This window comes from Crinia signifera, chromosome 5 (assembly GCF_055691185.1).
Source record: "Crinia signifera chromosome 5, ASM5569118v1, whole genome shotgun sequence".
NCBI classification, from domain to species: Eukaryota; Metazoa; Chordata; class Amphibia; order Anura; family Myobatrachidae; genus Crinia; species Crinia signifera.
Genome location: NC_139221.1, coordinates 208,288,597 through 208,310,590, shown reverse-complemented (window position 1 = coordinate 208,310,590; position 21,994 = coordinate 208,288,597). Strand labels below are relative to the sequence as shown.

The window sequence follows — 21,994 nt, the reverse complement described above, 5'->3', positions numbered from 1 at the left end:
CTCCCCTCCCCCCCATACATCCCTTTAAACTTCACAGCTTACTCCCACACCTATTCCTAGAAGCCAAGTGAGAGTGATGATCCAACAATATAGGCCCATACCGTGCTAAATTATATAACTCTCCAGCCACTTTCCTATCTAAGGAGATGCTAGAGATCACCACCCAACAACACCAAAGATCTCACCTCACTTTTGAATCATCACTAAAGTCATGTTTTATTATGTCTGATCTACTCTGTTCTTCGCAGTGACTTGTTACACTCAGTACTACAATTATCTGCACAACTATATGCCTGTTTTGCTGACTATGTTATGTAACCATATTCTTTCAATAAAATTTACGATTTAAAAAAAAAAATATATTTGTGTGTATTTTATGTGGTAATAAAATATATTTGTGTGTATATTATGTGTTTATACAGCATACATGCAAGATACTTCAAAATACATCATTGAAATATTAAAATATTCCGAAATACGGAATAATCCGTTATCCAAAATTCTCCTGGTCCCGAGCATTTTGGATAAGGGATACTCAACCTGTATGTGTTAATGAAATCTGTTTATCATGCACTATAAAACAGCACACCATACTATTTACATAATAAGCTGTTTAGCATATGATCTCAAAAACCCTGTTAGTGAGAAGCTTATATTTTACAATTGCAAACAAAAGTAATTTAGTCATGTAAAACATTTGTGACTCTTTTTTTTTTTTTCCCCCAACTTCCTCTTGCACAGAGTTCAGAGTCTTCATTTAGAATATCACAAGTGGAAACTGGAGCTACCTGGAGCCTGGCCAATATCATGTGATCTATGATACAATACTTTCGTTTTCAGCCAAGCGAAGTCACACAGGGAATATCTGTGATGACAGTCACAGATCTACAGTGTGAGTATTACAGTTCATGCAAATGTAAAATGTTGCGCATCTTATGTATATATTTTGTATTCCTTTAAGAATCTATTCTTTAAGTTCTTGACTGCAGTGTAAAGTTGGTAGACAAGGGAAAATGGCTCTAAATTGCACACCCTTCAGTAATGAAAGGTGCCATCTGCTGAGAATAAAGTGGTATACACAGAGACAACCCGAATTTTTAGGCAAACAATTAAATTAATCATTCAAAATACAATTTGCACCAATGCCAATATCGATATGTACCGATTTATTTTCATGGGCTAATTGCAAGGACATGTACAGTATGTGTGTGTTCACCTTTGTAAACTTGTGCAAATAAGGAAATATTGTAGTGTAGTCTATGTACACACAGAGATTCCTTTGCCATTTGACTAATGATGTGTACACACGGTGAGATTCCTTTTCTATTCGACTTAAGATTTGAGTGCTATGCAATCTTTGCTATCTCTGTACTATTTACATACAATTCAGACAATCAGCACTAGATTTGCATTATATAGTCATGGCTGCCCTGTCTATCTGGATTTCGATTTGTGCTGTCCCGTGCATGAAAAGGTAAAAAACTTGTGCAATCTGCATGCGATCCTGATGCGATTTTGACTATAAAGTCAAAATCTCATGCTGGATTGTACCATGTGTACACACCGTAAGATTCAATTGCTATGCAATCTTTGATAACTCGTGCTATTTACACACAATTCATACTATCTATATTCAATTTGCACTAAATAGTCATTGCTGCACTGTCTATTTGGCTTTTCGATTTTATGTCTATGTGATACCGATTCAATTTTGACTATGGCCAGTATTCAATGCCTCTGATTCGCCGTATTTTCTGGGGAATCAGGCAATTCGCCGGGTTTACAGGGAATTTTCTCATAGGAAAAACAATTCACCCTATTCAATGGACACAATTCTCTGCAAATGAAGAGCGAATGTCTGGCGATTCTCTGTTTGTGATTCTCCGCGATTCGCCAGTGGTTTTCAATGGGGTTTTTAGTGGAATTCGCCGAGAGTGTATTCAATGCTGAAGTGGAGAACTGCTTTCTCCAGTGATTTTCCCCCGGATTCTCCATTTTACATTTGTCATCTTTTACTGGAGAACTGGAATGTGATCTTTGAAAATAAAGCGTTTTTTTATTTTTATTTTGGTGTCAAAAAATCAGATTTTTTTTTCTGTGAAGGGGCACGCTATTTTTATTAATGTGCTTGCAGCACATAAATATATTTAATTATTATTATTTTTTTTAAACAATATATATTTTTTTTCACACATTCACCAGCAGGGGGCCGAGCCAGGAGCCGCTCATTAATATTCATATATTCATTGCACACTGATCCCGATCATTACACATGCACGATCGGGACCAGTGTGTAGCGGCTCCCTAACACAGCCCCCTGCCAGCTTTGGGGGGCTCTCCCTGTGTCCCCCACAGCTCTCCTTCACCCCCACAGTGTCCGGCGCAGGCAGGGAGGCTTCCATCTCCCTGCCTGCAGCCGTCCCCCAGCTCCCCGGCGGCATTCGCCAGGGTGGTTAAAATTCGCCGCCAGGGGCAGAGAGCCCCTAACGCGTTGAATAGGGCAAACGGGCGGCTTCCCGGCGAATCGCCCTGCTTGGAGAAAAGGGGCGAAAGTGCAGCGAATCCTACACAGGATTCGCTGCCTCCCCCAATACAAGCATTGAATACCTGCCTATATAGTCAAAATCGAATGTCAAATTGTACCGTGTGTACACAGCATAAGTCCACAAATAAATTGCATAAATAAATAATTAATTGTCAGGTCCAGTTATTTGATGATGAACATGATTTGCTTCTATTTATCCACATATTTTATAATTGGAATCCACAAACTCTAGTTTTCCTTATCCATGGCACACAGTTAGGGAACCACTGGTTTTAGAAGATTATTTCTCATAGTCGCTCCGCAAAGCAAATCAGAAACATTTTAATGGAAAAAGCTGCAAAAAGACACCTAATGCTACAGTCATGATGTGCCTAGAAGCCATGGTGTGCCTAGAAGGAGAAAAGATGTACGTGGACACATCTGTTAGTGATACTGTAGAATTAGGCTTTTTAGGCTCTAACAGACAAAATAGGTAATTTTAGGTACTAATACTGATATTCTGAGTGTAATGTTAAGGAGTAAGAATATGTTAGAACCTAAGAATTCTGGTCATAATAATACAATTTCATTTACCTTACTATGACATTTTGTTTAGCAATTTCTGTCACAATTGCCTTCTCTATATATTCATAAAAATGCTGTGTACATTATTTACAGACATGCAGATCTTTTTAAGTAATGATAGAGGAGAGAAGAAGCCGCCCTTGGCACACTCATCATGAACCAGGAGCAAGGTGACATCGAGTACAGTCAAAACAGTGTATTCGGTTCTCACAGTTCTGTGCATGAAGTCCATTCAATTAATAGTGCTGAATTGGTGGCCCGACTTGAATCCTATGAAAGCTCAGGGAAAAAAAGCATATCCGATGTCAGGAGAACGTTCTGCCTATTTGTCACCTTTGACCTCCTTTTTGTTACTCTGCTGTGGATCATAGAGCTAAATGTAAGTTCTTCTCCTCTGTGTCAATATTTGCACTTTTTGTGGCTTTTTTGTTTTGAGTTCTCCTTTACTAGCTGTCATTGACATATGTCCCTTCTTATTTTTAATTCAGTACATTATCTAGTTATATTGAATGTTTATTATTGAAGACTATAATTCGGTTGTACTGGTGGAAAATGATGACAAGTCGACTTTGGCTTCTATGGGTGGGGGTATTCAATCCTGGCCTATATTTCCAACAGGTGGAAATCTTGTCCGTTTCTGACAAGATTACGGCAAATTTACATTCAACCTATTCAATGTCGGGTCACTTCTTCTGACTGTCGGAATAGATTCCAACAGTTGGAAAGTCTGTGGATCGGTGAAAACGGCAGAGGATTCGACAATGCAGATTTTAAACAAAGTGGAATCTGCATAGGAGGAAACGTACAGGATTGAATACTGATGGCCAATATTTCCACTTATCAGCAATACCAGCCAAGATGAAATACCTCTCTTTGTAGGAAACCCAAAGCAGAAGGTCACTTTCTTGCTGACATTTTGATTTATAAAGTAAAAGCAGCCAGGCTCTTTATTTTTTAGGGCAGAAGTTGGGGATAGAGGTATGCGCTATAACCCAAAGTGTTGTTGCTGCTGAGTACAGGTATACTACAAATACCTTAGAAATAGTGTTTTTCTGGTCAGGGGGGTGTACTCTGCGCCACAAAACCGTGTGCCAATAAATGCGATATACCAATGAGTATTTTCAAAATAGAATAACTTTATTAAGAAATAAATGTATGTACATACAATCTAAAAATCGACCGAGCGATCCCCATTTCAACCTCTCAATTCCCATCTCGAGTGTCCGGGACCCTTATTGGCATTTATTATTATTATGTGTGTGTGTATATATATTATATTTTAGTACCTGCGTATATTTTTATATTGATTCAGATTTTTAACTTTATTACAATTGTCCTTATATACATATTTTTAGTAGCTATTTTAGCATATATCACAAATACCAATTTAAATTACTCAATCATCGATTATACCTTTTCGGCATCAACATATATATTAGTTGCATAATTTATGTCTTAATAAATTTCTGAGACCATTTCACATAGCTTTATTGTGTTCTTTTCTCACAGTAACATTACTATTAATTTCACCACCTTTTATTATATTAATTTATATAGGCATCCACAATGTAATTTATATGTTTATATTTATTTATTTATTCATATACATATCTACAAATAGAATATCAAGCTAGATTTTATCTAAACAAGTGTCTATTACCCCATGTGTCATCTATGTTTGTATGTCCTGAATGTTAAACTGTACAACAAACTCCATACTGGCAAATTTGCCAGATTCAAACATGGCGGACATAGCCCCAGGCACCCGTATCATCGGGCTAACACTCTCGGACAACGTAGAGCACAGACAAGTGCAACAAACTGGAAAGAAGCAACTCCCCCTCTCCCCCCGTTTTATGAAAGGAGATGGGCTCTGCAGAAATACGCTACATAGCAACAGAGCATGTTGCGGTACGCGAGTACCGGAAGTGACGAAACGCTGGCATATACCGGCAGATACACAGACCCCCAAAAGGGCGGAAGTGACGCCGAGCGCTCTCCCGCGACAGCAAGCGGGAGAGCGCTCAGACAACACAGGCTAATACCTAACGCGATCACCACACCACTAAGGGCGGAAGTGACGCCGCATACCTAGGGCGGAAGTTATCACCTAAGCCCCAGCTTTCATTACACCACTAAGGGCGGAAGTGACGCCGCATACTCAGGGCGGAAACGAACATTACCTAAGCCCCAGCATCCACCTGTTTAAAGAGAAGTGGCAGAGGTACCAGACCATTCAGCATCCTGAAGAAGCCGCAAGGTGAAACTAGTTGATGACCTGAACAAGGTTTGGATCCCACTGGAACTGTGCATCATCACGCAGCCCATCTGGGAAGTCTGCCGGCAGACCCTCAAGCCACCCACAGCACCCTGGTAAGCCACCAAAATCGGGTGAATTTATAATACAATACGACACTGACTTACGAAAGGGACAAATAAATCCCACAAAGAGACTTTGCAATCCACCACCTACTAAGGAGAAACTACACTGGACTGTTCCTATTTATATTTATTTTTATTTATTTTATTTATTTTATTTATTTATGTTCCTTGTTTGTTTGTCTTGTACTGTCTAAACCTACCCCAGTGTGTATACCGGTATTAGAGTATGGTTTTATTGAGCACACCCAACCAAATGTCATAAATATGCCCCCCATTATAGATCTTTATTTTTTACACTGGTTTTATAACAGCCTCTTTTTGTGTGTTGCATCTTTTTGGGTTATTTGAATTTTTTGAAGAGCATTAGTTTCTTCATGCACGAAGGTTAATTTCTACAGAAATTGTGTATGGATCATAAACACAATATTGCTGGGGCTTAACTGACAGAAAGCTGGTATTTGGGGGTGGAAACCTGACATATTCTGTGAGTGTCAGAAAAAACGCAGATATGTCCAAGTGTTTTAAGGGAGGGCCTGTGACGTCAGCGCTGGCTTCGATCAGCCTGTCTCTGTCGCAGAGTTGTTTAAGGGTCAGGCTTACTCACATCTGCACAGACTGGAAAAATAAATTCATGGCTCGTGAATTGCATGTGGACTTGCGAGTGAATACCGATCCATTTGCAATTCACTCGCAGATTTACACAAGTGGGTTCTCTTTCTGTCTGAGCAGTGGCTATCTACTCACAGTCATCTGCAACTTTGGAGATCGGTGATAAACTCTGAATCAGGCTAATATTGTGGTCCACAATCAGTACCATACGTATCATATCTGTGCTATTACCCACTGACAGCATTCTAATGTGCCTTCCAGAATTTTTTGTTGAACTTGATCAATGGATAAAATATGTGTCATTTGATCTACAACGTGTTTGCAAAAAGTTGACACATACTTTGGGTGATATTCAATGACGCCGGCAAGGGGGTTTGTATGGCGAGGATGGCTTGTTTTTTGTGAGGATAACCAAAAACAAGCCATCCTCGCTGTCGAACTCCCTCGCCGGCTGCTCGCTGTATTCAATGTTCAGAGGAAAACCTCACCGTCAGAGACGAGGAACAGCGAGGTTCACCACGAATTCAGCATGTCCGCTGCATATAGTGGCTAGCCTCGCTGTTTTGACGGCTGCACTCAGCACTTCCACCTCGCTGAAAAGAACCAGCGAGATGGAAACGGCGAGTGAATACTGACCGCAAGCTATGATGGCGAGCTATTGGCACTGCTCGATATCATAGCTCGCCTTAACGGCATTGAATATACCCCTTCATGTCACATATATGAACATTTTGCATCCGTGTATAGTAGTTTGCATTCCTATAATTTAACATGGGATTCCACAAGAATCCTACAGTATGTTATACTTCAGCTGCACCAAACTGATGATATTTTCAGATCCTGATGTTGGTATGTGACCAGCCTGAAATGTGCCAAAACAGGCTCAGGGCTGGGATGAGAAAAGTATCAGCAGTTAATGGACTCCTATTTAAATGGCACTTCAGTATGAACCTCCTAATCACCCTCTGTTTATCAATGTATAACTTTGCATGGTTATGTTTATTTTAACAGAGATGACTCAATTATTAGCAAATGTAAGATAACTGCATTAAGACTACTGTATTTTATGTGTTTCTTAAACACACATTATGGACATTTATGAAATCATAAACTATGGGGTATATCTGGAAAGTGGTGGATTTAAAATCCTGCTGTGAATCTAAAATGGCAATAATCATAATAAATGCAAAAGCACGAGTGATCTGCATTTAATAATGTAGTCCTCTTAATCTCTGTGGTCAGAAGCACCGACAAAGGCCACCACTTAGTAAATATATCCACACTAGTTACCAGCTCATCAAAATGACAGAACAATATAATAGTAATGTCCGTGCCTGCGAATGTGTGCGACCCAACAGAGAAACACTTAAATTGCTCCATCAGACACCATCTAGTGGTGCCTGATGGAGCAAATGGTTTGAACCCCTCCCCACAGAGGTGAGGAGCAGTGTTAGACTTTTATCATATAGGATACAGTATGTCAGCTCTGGAAAAGCTATTGTCGGGTATCACTACATCAGAAATAGGAAGAATCTTTTGACAGTAACTAGTCCAAAACAAAGCCAATTTAGTGATGTATTGTGTATTTATGTATCTGCCGTGAATTGTCTTGTTAAGGGCAATGCTTATGCAAATGTCCACAATGGATATTAAAACTTACAATTTATTTTCACAAAATCAAATAGTTATAAACTTGTATTTCTGCTTAAACAGTTGTACATGAACTTGTGTGTCACTCCCAAAGCGCGTGTCAGAAATATACAGTGACATATTATTATTTTCTCCTTAGGCAAATGTTGATCTCCTAGTGGCCTTGCAGAAAGAAGTTGTACACTATGACTACTACTATTCCTTTTTTGATATTTTTGTAAGTATTTATGTGTGGCAAATTTTCGTTTGCCAAGTCGTTGAAATTCGTCATTTTAAATGTTCACCATTAATAACACATATGGAAATAATGTATTCAGAAATAAATATATTACATATTGTTTTCTGTGTAGCGTTAACACTTCTTTCCTATTTTCAGTTAGCTACACTGCCCTGTAAAATGATATATTTTTTTCTATTGCATGTATATGGAAATGAAAATGTTTGCAACTGAAAACATCACCTGCTGTATTCAATAATTCAAAGTATCAGTTTTCTTATTTCTACTCCTTGATTGGCCAGCATACCGGTCGCAACTATACTTTGGGAATATTTTTTAATTATAAATGTCTTTTTTATTTAATTTTTAAATACATTGGCCTATTAGTGTGCCTTACTTTCCCAACATTATACAAAGGAAGCACTTTCTACAGTCTCCAAATCTGTATTTGTCTGTGGTCATTTTGTGAGGCTTAAATGCCTGCAACACCATATGAATGAAATCTTATTTATTTTTTTCCATGTTTTTTTTTTTTTGCTATCTGTCTGTATTTTGTGCAGCTAATCTTGAACCAAACACAAATAATACTTTCCTAGGGCAGACCATTACTCTGCACAAATTGTACTCCGTTGTTATCGATATGCATATATGCATTCTGTAGAAACAGCCACATGATTTATGCACTCTTGGGGGGGGGGGTATGTGTTATATCTTAGCACTGTATTTGTAGGAGTCTGCACATAATCAGAATAATAATTGATATCAATTAGATACAGAAACCAACATAACTCTCATCCAAGATGATATAACCTATCAATCTGAGGGTTGGTGGTGCTTCCAGAACAGTTCAGAAAAACTTAGTTAGGAAGGGGTAACCTTGCACTAGGGTGCAAGAAAAGACTGAACGTGTCTTTTCTGGCGCACTCTTATTGATGAATTGTAATAGTGTCAAGTTTAAAAGTTAACATTTATTGGTATACCTTAAAAGGAAAGGTGACCTCTGTCACCCAGATACAAACATTCCAAATTTAAATGTATATGTTTGGGAGGGGTTTTTCTTAATACAGGTGCATCAATTCACAAAAATGCCGTGGACCATGTGTCCATCATTCATAAGCTTTGTCCCTCCAGTATTCCAGTTCATGCAATATTCTATGACTTTGTTTCATGCATTCAATTGTCATATATCATGCATACATGTATACATGCAGTATTCTGCAACATTTAATTATAATATACCAAATTGCTGATATCTTTATACAGTATTGTAACTCCAGTTGCACAAATATCAATAACAATTTTATTTTCCTTTCTTGCTGTCATTTAATGGAAAACCTGTCATAATGGCTTTCTGCAGATAAATGGGGCCATCCCGGCTATTAGTCCACTCCTCTATGATTTCTCCTTTTAGGAAATAGTAGCAACTGACAACTGATAACTATCTCTCGTCAGTCATTTGATGCCTATAAGGCAGATGTCAGACAGCAGAATAGATACAGTTTGAATCCCACAGAATGTCTTCGTTTTAAGATGTACGCATGCTGATTGAACTCCTCTCTCCTCACCGGTTCATAGTGAGCTCTCTCAGTCAGACAGCCGAGCGGACACTCTGCACTGCAGAATTGCAACAGAGACTCCCTGAGCAGTCATTACTGACAAGTAGAAGCTAACACTACTCTGGATCTATACCAGGCATTCCCAACCATGTCCCTCAAGGCAAACCAACAGTGCAGGTTTTGTAGATATCCAGGCTGACTTAATTAGTACCTGAGTGATTCTGATTAAACCATCTGTGCTGAAGCCTGGATATCTCTAAAACCTGCACTGTTGGTGTGCCTTGAGGACCATGGTTGGGAATGCCTGATCTATACCCTAGTGCAGGCAATACGGGTAGGTCTCTCTCTCATTCAGTATTCAATTTATATATATGATACTGGAAAGCAGAATGGACCTGCTATGAGATGAATGCACACTGCCTATTTCCCTGACCACACATTCTGTTATAGGACCAAACTGGACTAATCAGAACTGTGCTGTTACTGGTTATATTTTATGTTCTAGAACAGTGCTTTTCAACCACTGTGCCGTGGCACACTAGTGTGTCTTGAGCTGTTCTCAACTGTGCCCCCAGATCTAGAGATGCCCAAATCAGTTTACAGCCACCACCAGTTCAACTGTTACTGACTGGTCTCTTCTTTTTATGTAAAGGGCCAATGTATTTTATTTTGTTACCTGTGGGGACCAGTGTGATTGTTTTTCATATGGGGGCCAATAGGTTTTTTTTTTTTTTCCTGTGATGGCCAATGTGTTTTGCTCTGCGGGGATCTCATGGTGTGCCTTGGCAATTTTAAAATCTTATTTAGTGTGCCGCAAAGGAAAAAGGTTGAAAATCACTGATCTAGAACATTGAGCTGTTCATTCTGAACAAAGATACAAAGTATCCATATAATCCACACTTTCAAACCAAGGCTATACTGCTATAATAGAAAGATATTATATTACTAGAGGTTGCATGTATAAATAAGTGACAGGCACAGGCTGTAGAAAGAAACAAAAAAGGAGTATTTAAACTCCTGGTGATATTCCCTAAAAGGAGAAATCATAGAGGAGTGGACTAATAGCCGGGATGGCCCCATTTATCTGCAGAAGGCATTATGACATGTTTTCCGTTAAATGACAGCAAGAAATGGCATTAACATTGTTTATTGATATTTTTGCAACTGAAGTGACAATACTATATAAAGATATCAGCAATTTGATATATGATAATTAAATGTCGCAGAATACTGCATGTATACATAAATGATATATGACAATTGAATGCATGAAACAAAGTCATAGAATATTGCATGAATTGGAATACTGGAAGGACAATTTGGAATGTTTGTATCTGGGTGACAGAGGTCACCTTTCCTTTTATGGTATAACAATAAATGCTAACTTTTAAACTTGACAATATTACAATTCATCAATAAGAGTGCCCCAGAAAAGACACATTCAGTCTTTTCTTGCACCCTAGTGCAAGGTTACCCCTTCCTAACTATGTGTAAAATCCAGCAAGCATTGTGAGATCTCACATACCTAGCAGCCACAGACCGTAGCTGTAAATGGGGCAGACACCCCACATCTCCTTCTTAATACAGGAGGGAGAAGAGGTATCAGTGTACATGACCACAAGTGAAACACAAGTGTACAGTATATGAACAATAAATTAGCCATTGTATTAATACACATAGTGGATACAAAAAAATAGAAACACCTTTTAAATAAGGAAAACTAAAGGTGGGTACACACTTTAGATAATGTGTGTACCCAGCTGGTCTGATGGGTGGCGGGACCCTGCATCGGGATACGCATACACACTTGCAGGGATCAACAGAGCGGTGGCAGATGTCATGCTGCATATTAGGGCGTTCATACTGTTCAATATACAATGATGTGAATAATACTGTATGTGATTCCAATCCGCTGGATTGTATATTACATCAATGCACTGGCCGATTTGGCTCCTAATATGGCTGCTAGAGGAGACATCAGTGTTTCTAAAAGTGGGTGGGTGCATTAATTTGAAGTGCAAATCAGTTCCTGAAGTAGTTTAATTAAATATGGTCCTACAGTAACTCTACTGGGTAGCTGCGTAGCATATCCTAATGGAAAAGCAGTGTTTAATCATCTTATTGCACTGAGTGGTAAACGGCGGCTGCATGATGTCACACACAGCTGCTTGTAGCCAAAACATGGCTGTGCAGGCATTGAGCTACCCTTGTAAAGCAAACACTTCGTAGCTCTGCCAAAGCACTCACATTTCTGCATTGCCATTGCAAGTATTTTGCAGTTGCATCATGGGGAGGGACCCTTCATGCTGGATGGCCGTGTCCCATGCTGGGTAGCCCCCCCATGCTGGGGAAAGCAGTTGCCGTTTTGCAATATTTGCTTAACAATTGAAGCTGAATTAAGCCCAATGTCTGATTTAATCCTTCCCACTATGTTCTCTTTCAAAAGATAAGTACTTGTGCTGTGCCAATTTAAAGAACTGTACAGCACGGAGTTCACTACAACAGGGGACGGGGGTACAGAGATTTATTGCTCCTGCAATAGCTGCCTTCTTTCTGGATGGATGTGTCCCATCCACAGTGAATGTGTGATGTTGTCAATATTTCACATTAGCAGACACTATAATGAATCCCAACTGAGCATTTATGTTCTGGAGCACCTCCATCATTGCTTCAGTGCTTTATTAGAATAGTGCTGTATCCATCCTGAACAAATGATGTTATTAGATTACATTCCAGGATGCATACTGTATAGGCTGTAGGTGTTTTCACATTTTGTTCACTGCCTGTACATTTCAACTGCATCCTATTTGCAAGATATAAAAGTTATGTTAAATGTAAAATGCTGTAATATAATGTACTTTATTGACAACACAGATGAATATTTCTCATATGACAAATATCATAAAAATATATGTTTGATGAAAATGGGATAATTTTTTTTTATTGACAGTTGCTATCCTTCTTTCGATTTACTGTGCTAATTATTGCGTATGCAGTATGCAAAGTACACCACTGGTGGGCAGTAGCGGTAAGTTTGTATTTATGTTCATTCCTATTAATGAAGAGGACTAGACAAGTATTGAAAATCAATCAGGTCACTAGTGCACGTGTCTAATTTCCCTGCATAAAATATGCAAACCTGCAGCTTGTATTAAAAAGGGGAGATTGCTACTCTTTTTGGGGTCAATTTCAATTTTGAGTTTGTGAAAACAAATTTGATTCATGCAACTTGCATACATTTCATACAATGTATATAGGGGTCACTCAGGTGCTCCTGCACCCATTATTGCAAAGTACAGATTTTCAGTACTTTGCACATGCACAGTGGGTCTTGCAGCATAAGGACACAGGCAGGCATCATACTGTCATTGATTGACAGTGTCATGCTGTTTTTGAGGGGTGCCGGACGGGGTCCCGACTTTCAGGATCCTGACAGTCATTTACCCGACGTCGGGATCCTGACTGCAAAAACACCTACAGACAGGTTCCCGACGGCCACTGGCTATTCTCCCTTGTGGGGAGAATAGAATAGGTGGCAAGCGTAGCCAGCCACCGTGCCCACAACGTGATGAGCACAGCGAGCCCGCAAGGAGCTTTGTTGCGCTCGCCATGATGTCTGAGTCTGGCCAGCCGGGATCCCGACATCGGGCTAATGACTGAAGGGATCCAGACTGTCGGAACCCTATACCGCACTCATTTTGGAGGGGGTAGGGGGTAGGGAGCAGTGACAGGCTATGTTTGGAAAAATAGAGGTGTGTAATACCAGCAGATGAACGCCGGCGATGATGTGGGAGTGCTCATCGACGGAGCGTACGCACTAGGCAGCTGAAACTGCAAAACTGAGCTGCTTTCAGCTCAAAATCGTCCAGTGTACATGGGCCTTTAGGGGTGTTTTTAATTATTCTGTGTTGCGGCTATTAAGTTAAGTTAGGTTCAGTGATCCATAGGGCTGCATAGTGCTCTCTGACTATGCACATTGGCCCTGATTGCAGATAACGAGCACCAAAGACACCACCCATGAGAACGACCGCCTCCCTGCCACCGCCGAATCCCCTTGTTTACAAGCAAGGGAATGTGCAATGTCTGCAGGAGAAATCATTTGATGGTCACTGGTCCATTCGCAAAGTGGAGCTGCACATGCGCATAATATACCTTGCGCATGCGCAGAGCCCCAAACATCGGAACAGAGCCTAATTCGGCCCCATCCAAATTAATTCAAATCACCCCCATTGTGTCAATATTCAACGGATGGAGGTTTTAGAAACTCAGTTTTGTACATGAGTTTCTAAATTGAGTTTGAAAATGTTTTGAAAAATAATGTTCCTACAGTATGTGCTTCTTCTGCAGGTAACCACAGCAACGACGTGTGCCTTTCTGATAGTGAAAGTCATTTTATCTAAGGTAAGCTTGAAGTATAGTCATATATATGTAGAATTGTATGGATTCTGCATATGACATTATAAGTCTTTCATTGTCCTGGTTTGTGTTTCCTAGCTGTTTTCCCAAGGTGCTTTTGGCTATGTCCTTCCTATCATGTCCTTTATCTTGGCCTGGATAGAAGTTTGGTTCCTAGATTTTAAAGTTTTACCGCAAGAAGCAGAAGAAGAAAATCGTGAGTTGCCAACTAACAACTTTTTGTTTTACTTTTTCTATATAAAGTTTAGTATTTCATGGACTGGGCATGATTTTGTCAAGCAAAACCCAAACAAAATCCAAAATTAATTGATTATTTAATTAATTAATGTATATAAAATATAAACTGTTATTTGTCCCTGATTGTTATCATTGTGCATAAGATCATAACCTATTTATGTACATATTTCATTTACTTTTTTTACATTTGTCTCTGAGCAGAAATGCTTTGTTTATTTTGCTGCTGTAGATTGGTATCAAGGAGATGTGTTAATCTCTAGAGTGTTTGCTAGTTACCCAAAGGAATGTTTCTGCTGCCTGTTGTACAAACACATCTCATGCCAACTCTTTACACTTCCACTCAATTTAATAATTGCATCACAAAAGCTTATGCTCTTCGGAAGGCAAGGATTTTATTTGTGTAATGCATTGGCTTTTTTTCATGACAAATATAATAATCCTGATTTTATTATCCTGTCAGCTTTTACCTATATCCCCACAAAGCCATAAAGTTTCTTGAAAACACTGAAGAAATATTCTTTAATAATGTTCTATAATCCAAAGTACAGATGGAGCCAGCCTCAGCCACCTGCCAGCGTGATATATCTATAGCACTGGCGGAGGCTTCCGTCGCCGGCGGACCGGGACGGAAGGGGATGCATGAGTTTCTCACACGCTCGCACACCCCATTGCCAAGAATGGTGAGCGCTAGCGCCTTGTGCGCATGCGCCACATTCTGCTGGGCAAGGCGGGGGCAGCGCATGCTGGCAGAGGATGGCAATCTCTAATGAGAGCGACTCCATCTGTAACATTTGTAGTTGCGTTCTGTTATGCCAATGTGTGTGTTTTTCAGCAGCAAATTTCATTATTATACTATACATTATGGGCCTGATTCGGACATGTTAGCGAGGCTGCAATTTTTTGCAGATGGACAAAAGCATGTGCACTGCAGGTGGGACTGATGTAACCAGGTGCAGAGAGAGGGGGAGTTGTGTTCAGCCAGTATTTACCCTTCATATAAACAAAATAACTCACCCAACTCTTAAGGTGGCCACACACTAGAACAATTTTTTGGCCGCTTTCCGATAAATTGACCGATATATCGGCTGATTTTTACCGATAATCAGTCGAAATCGGCCAATATCAGTCGGATGCACGCTCCTGTGGATCTTTTGCTAAATCTTTATGTGCTGCATAAAAGATCAAAAGATCCATAGGAACGCACATGGGATCTTAAGAGAAATCTTTGGTAAAGATGTGCGCTTGGCCACTTGCCTAAAATCTTTTGTCCAGGACGGACAAAAGATTTCAAGGCTAATTTATGCGCACATCTTAAGATCGCAGATCTTTATAGTGTGTGGGCACCTTTACTCTCTCTGCACATTACATCTGCCCCACCTGCAGTGCATATAGTTTTGTCCATCTCCAAAAATTGCAGCCTTGCTTACAGATCTGAATCAGGCCTTATATTACTGTGTTGAGAGTGAAAGAAATACTGTACATCCAAAACTTGTTGTTTATTAATATTTTGTTTACGAGAATAACTTATTTTATATAGGTTAGAAGGTACTTATGTAGTATCTGGGCTGCCGATTTCTAAATCGGGTACATCGCATCGCATCGCATGCGACCATCGGATGCGATGCGATGCGATGACCCGATTTTTCCATAGGAATCAATGTTAAAATGGACTGAGTCCATTTTAACATGGAATTCAATGGGAAAAAGGGGTCCTTTTCATACCCCTACTATCCAAGTGGGCATGGAGTTGGATATAAACTTGTGGCGAGCGTAGCGAGGCGAGCGTAGCGAGCCCCGCGAGGGGACACAGAATACTGTCCCCTCGCGGGGCTCGCTTCGCTCGCCACGCTTCGGGCTCGGTGGCTCGCTACGCTCGCCACAGGTTTATATCCAACTCCATGCCCACTTGGATAGTAGGGGTATGAAAAGGACCCCTTTTTCCCATTGAATTCCATGTTAAAATGGACTCAGTCCATTTTAACATTGATTCCTATGGAAAAATCGGGTCATCGCATCCGATGGTCGCATGCGATGCGATGCGATATCGCATCGCATCTGATTGTATGCCTTAACTTAAGGCATACAATCAAAAAATCGGCAGCCCAGATACTACATAAGTACCGGTTAGAATATCTTTGATATTCCATTTTATATGGGAATACCATTTTACATGTGAATACAATTCAGTAAATATATATTTTTTATTAATTAAACATAATGCTCCCTTTAATTCGTTTTATTATAGGTCAAATACTTTTTTGACTGGAAGAGCTCTTTTAATCAGATGGTAGTTTTACATTTCATATTTGTACTGTGGTTCCCGAACTATTTTCTCCTTATAAACTGCAATAGTGCTTTTACAGTAGTTAAGTAGTATTGACTAGAAGAGGTAGTTCCTGCAGTTATGTTAGTGTGTGTGTGTGTGTAATCAATATTGTTTAGTGCAGGAAATGTCTGTGTATGTAGAACACTCCTTTATGAAATGCAATGATGCGCTATGGTACATTGGGCCTAATTCAGCATGGATCGCTATATAGGGAAAATGCAGTTGAGTGCAAACAAACTGCCGCCACCCAGAAGGAGAAAATAAACGCCTTTTGTAACATTGCAAATGATTTGCAAATGCACTGCTAATCGCCGTGCATTCACAAATCCATTCCTGGAACATCGAAGGGTATTTGCTGGCTTCTTTTCCGTCAAACTGTGACTGGATTGTGATTGCAAAGTATTTGCCTTTTCAGTCGCAGTTACAGCCCGTGCGCAATCATTCAATTATCGATCGATTTAATAAATTCTCTTATTATCGATCACACTCAATTAGGCCCATTAATCTCATTGTTATTTTCTTATTATAGATTCATTGTACATTCTGATAAGTATTTTACGTAAACTACTGTTGGGGATTTCCGTATTGTTTCCGCCCTCTGACCTAGATACAGATGCACTGCTGTGGTATATAACAAGGTTGTCATTACTGTTGCTGGCCGCACCTTGTTGAATTACAGGAACTAGCAGCTGAGATGCCCCTATTGCTGGTATATGTGATCAGAAAATGGTCCACGAATGGTCACCGTACAACCACAATAAAAATCCACAGTCAGACCTTATTTATGTTCATGTTATGGGTGTGCTGTTATTTTAGTCAATATTCTAGAACAATATTTAGGGCGGCATTTTAATCAAAGCTTTGAGAGACATAAAATTGTGAGAGATACAGTACTAACCAATCAGCTTATAATTTTCACGTTACAGCCTGTGTTTGAAAAATGACAATTAGGAGCTGATTGGTTAGTCATTAATCTCTCAAAAAAAAATTTCAATTCGTTATTATTCCTAAATTACTTTATTCTATGAAATGTAGCATATTTGGTTTATTTATACAGTAGTTGTCACTATCCAGTATTGCAGCTAGATGGCACCATAGCACACAACATACAGTAACTATTGGCCTTGTTAATTAAATCATTTATTTCTGTCACATTTAGGATGGCCTGCACCAAGCCTTTACATGTAATATAACCCCAGGAAAACAGCTTTCAGGGGAATGGGCAATGCATATGGATCCTCATATGTATTAAAAAGGTCTGAAGCAGGGATCTGTGGTGGGACTGTGGCAGAATGCAGTCATTAGATCGACAGTGTCTAGGTCGACCACTATTGGTTGACAGGCAGAAGGTCGAAACATGAAAAAGGCCGACATAGAGAAAGGTCAACATGAGTTTTCATGATTTGTTTTTTAACCGACTTACCATACTTTACCAGCCCAGTGTTCATAGAGGGTTAATATAATACAGTGTTTGTTGTCATCCACTTAAAATTCATTTGAAACATTTCATAATTTGCTTTAGACTAAGAAATGAACTTCCCATATTTCTTCTGTTTTGCCTTCCTTACTCTAGGTCGTTTAATGCTACAAAGTGTCTCTGAACGAGCTGCCCTAATACCACCAGGACCTAGGTCAGATGGACAGTTCTATTCACCCCCTGAATCTCCTGCAGGTACATGTAGCAGTGGCATATGGGCTCACACGGGATGCGGTTAATTTCCCGGCGGTCGGGATCCCGGCGGTCGGAATCCCGACACTGGAATCCCGACCGCCGAAATCCCGAAACTTTCTCCCTCCGTGGGTGTCCACGACACCCATAGAGGGAGAATATAATAGCGTGCCGAGCGTAGCGAGGCACCGGGCCCGCTGCGTGGCGAGCGCAGCGAGCCCGCAAGGGGGGGCGATCCATGTCCCCCCCTTGTCGGGATTTCGGCGGTCGGGATTCCAGTGTCGGGATTCCGACCGCCGGGATCCCGACCGCCGGGATATCATATCGGATCCGCTCACACTGCACCCATGAGTCTGAATTACATACAGTATGCAAACTACTTATGCCGCACATTACACACAGGAAATTTATATAGGAAAAAGAGACAGAGAAAGAGTATCCCTGTGTGGTGCACTGAAGAGGTTTTATTAAAATGTAACTTTTATTCAAAGATGCTTCATAAATTCTTTGACACACAAAAAATATTGACACACATACAATACATGAAAGGCATAAAGGACACAGACAGTGTAAATATAAAAAGGATACTAGATCCTCACACAGTGGGACCCCACCGTATTGCCTTCCCCAGTATTATTGGTATGTCTTAATGGCAGCGTTACCATAACTTTAACAGATAGTCTGTGTGTCCTTATTATTGTCACAGTACAAATATATTCAGGAAATTGCCGTTAATGTCTATAAATGACAGTGTTTTAAAAGTGCAGGCTTTGAATTTTAATATATATAGGGCTTTCCGGTGACCAGATGATTGGCCGCCGGGTATGCTGCCGCTGTACACAGGAGGGGGGGAGTTGTACAGATAAGTGGAGGCGGGGCCCACACGTACTGCACAGTTTATCTGGCGCTGTTAAAAAGATTGATTAATGTATATACTAGATAATGGGTTATTGTATATAAAGGACAATATTTGGCCGGTCCACTGCTGCTGCAGATGGTTTATATGAGTTGGCTAAAACTCATAAGGGTACAAAATGGAGTGTGGGGTTCTTTTAAACCACTTTGCGCTGCTAGTGGATACGTAGAGATTAATATACCACTGGACAGAATGACACCTGACACATTGTTAGAAGATTATAAATATTTTATATATAAAATCAAAAGTACACATATGTATGTATGTTTTTGTGTACTTTTGATTTTATATATAAAATATTTATAATCTTCTAACAGTGTCCGGTGTCATTCTGTCCAGTGGTATATTAAGCTGTACACACGATGCTAGTGATAGCACCTCGGTGCCGATGGTACTCCGACACCTGGGCGCTTCACCGCTCGAGGAAGCAGCTGCAGCCACCTTAGCCACAAGTGGAGACTGGGATCAGGGTATGCCGGCTACTGCCGCTGATCCTCCATCCGCCCACAGTCCCTGAGAGTCGCGGTGACAGACGTAATGCACCGCTTCTCTAATTCTACGGACCCAGTGGAAACTGGCGTCCGTCGGTAATGCTACAGGTATTTTACAGATCAAAGTGCATTCAAGGGGGAAGGGAATGGGGGTGAACACACACTGCGGTGTGACATACTGGTCACCGACCATTGATTGATTTTTCCTGCCTTCGCTAATAGAAGTCAGTGAATTTATTATTTGCATGCAACTGGACAAAGACCCATAGGAAAACCCAACATTTTCATGGGATCACCCATAAAACGCTGGGTATTCCCATGGGCAATCCCCGCCACCGTCCGCCCCTGTCCCTGCTGTGAACGGCCCGGTGAGTGTGTATCTCGCCGCGGACGTTTGCTGTCGGGTTTGCACATGCGTAGAAATCCCAACCATCGGGGCATGGGCCGAATTGAAATCACTGCTAGTGATCAAGAATTGGCCCCTAAGTATGTTATTCCCTGATACATAAAAGGAAAATACAATTTTGAGTGTAATGGGAAAGGATAAGAAGAGTTTGGAACCTAAATATCCTGGGATTTGTTACCAACAATAATGTTCCTATTTGATTGGTAGGTAATGTCTGTGTTATTGGCAGTGAAGTAGATCATTGGACTTTATCATTAACAATATTGTTCAATGATGTCATCGGGTCCCTGCTCCGTACATGCAGTCGTTTCCATATAGTCAGATTGGGCTGCATATACAGATAATTGGGGGGTCATTAACAACCCGCAGGACTGCAAATCATTCATCATTCGTGGCAGACACACTACACAATATTGCGCAGAAGGGCCAAAATGAGCGATATCATTTGTAATATTGCATAGTGTGTACGCACCTCAATGTTAATTTCAGCCCATGTGGTTTCTTACATTTCTTATTTATCCAAACTTGGTTAGTGCTATTCATTTATATACAATAGATGTGTACTCATATCAAATCATGTACAGTGTGTGACAGGTAAACCCTGATGCTCACATGTAGAGTTGGAAATATTCTTTATTAAAAAAAAAATATTAAAATGTACTTCCATACTGCCATAAATACATATGCATATATCTTCAGGTTGGGTTTTATTGTACACCTACAACTCTTCTTTCTTAAACAAGTGGTATCTGTGGGAGTGGAAGGCAGGAGAGGGCAAGGAGAAGGCAAGCATAGGCGAAGCGGTCAGCTCCTTGTCTTGCTTCTGTACGCCCACGTGTTGGGTACTATGCTGAACTTTGGTTGCTATGGGTTACTTAGTGCTAATTAAGCTCTGTTTTCTGTTTACAGATTCTGATGATGAGATTGAGGAGAAACAGGAAAGTGAAAAAGCTTTAGTGTAACACAAAGAGAGTACAGAGGTAGGTTTGTATTAGTGTTCATTCATTTTCATTATCACTTATATCCTGCTCAATATTAATACAATTAAAATATTTTAACAATTATTAAATATGGAGAAAACATAAGACTTGCTTATGCTAGGAGGAAAGGATATGGATTCATAAGGTGTGAAATACAACATAGGTGATACTGGCGTGTGCACTGTTTCTGTAATTTTATGGCTAAAAAAAGGATTTTAGAGTCATTACAGGGGGAATTTAGACCTGATCGCACGGCCGTGAATGTGCAGCGGCCATCGATCAGGGAGACGCCATATATTTCGCCGTGCGAATGGATGTGTACGCCATATAAAGACTATGGCCCTTATTCTGGTTCAAAGGCAAATTCCTTCTCAAATCGACAAAACCATGTGCACTGCAGGGGGGAGGGGCAGATGTAAAATGTGCAGAGAGAATTAGATTTGGGTGAGTTATTTTGTTTCTGTGCAGGGTAAATACTGGCTGCTTTATATTTACACTGCAATATAGATCTCACTTTGAAGTAAAACTACACCCAAATCGAATTATCTCTGCGCATGTTACATTTGCTCCAATGCACATGGTTTTATCCATTTGAGAAGGCATTTGCCTTTGCGAGTGATCCAGAATAAGGGCCTATGTCCAAAACCCCTCGTTACAGACTCGCCATCGAATGATTTTTCCACTAGTCACCGCTCATTGTAGGCTCAGGGTAGCCAGAGACTAACTCGGCGGCTGCGATGAAAACAGGCATATCTGGGCTGTTTCTGATGTCCGATACCCTCCCCTAAAATTGCCGGCGTGCAAATTCACGCCCTTGCGAACAGATCTAAATTGGTCCCTACATGCTTACTCTAAGATACAGATGTGTCCTCATAAAGCAAGCCTCAGTCAGTATGCCATGTGGCACAAGGCACCTGGCTAGAGTGAGTGTGTCTGCTTAACAATGTGATCTTCCAGACACTGCACTGAGACATTTTATATGTTACACTTCTATATCTGTGTGTGGCAGATACGGACTCTATGTATGAAG

General features: G+C 40.3%; 1 protein-coding gene across 1 annotated transcript in view; it reads left to right on the top strand.

Moving 5' to 3' along the window:
- Window positions 1-20,964, top strand: part of STARD3NL (STARD3 N-terminal like) — a 50,214-nt gene extending 29,250 nt beyond the window's left edge. The window contains exons 2-9 of the mRNA XM_083188472.1: window positions 742-892; window positions 3,203-3,488; window positions 7,890-7,967; window positions 12,474-12,551; window positions 13,871-13,924; window positions 14,018-14,135; window positions 18,076-18,174; window positions 20,894-20,964. Coding sequence (XP_083044598.1) covers window positions 3,264-3,488; window positions 7,890-7,967; window positions 12,474-12,551; window positions 13,871-13,924; window positions 14,018-14,135; window positions 18,076-18,174; window positions 20,894-20,946 — 705 coding nt within the window. The 5' untranslated portion in view covers window positions 742-892; window positions 3,203-3,263 and the 3' untranslated portion in view covers window positions 20,947-20,964. The remainder of the gene's footprint in view (window positions 1-741; window positions 893-3,202; window positions 3,489-7,889; window positions 7,968-12,473; window positions 12,552-13,870; window positions 13,925-14,017; window positions 14,136-18,075; window positions 18,175-20,893) is intronic.
- Window positions 20,965-21,994: the final 1,030 nt, after the last annotated feature.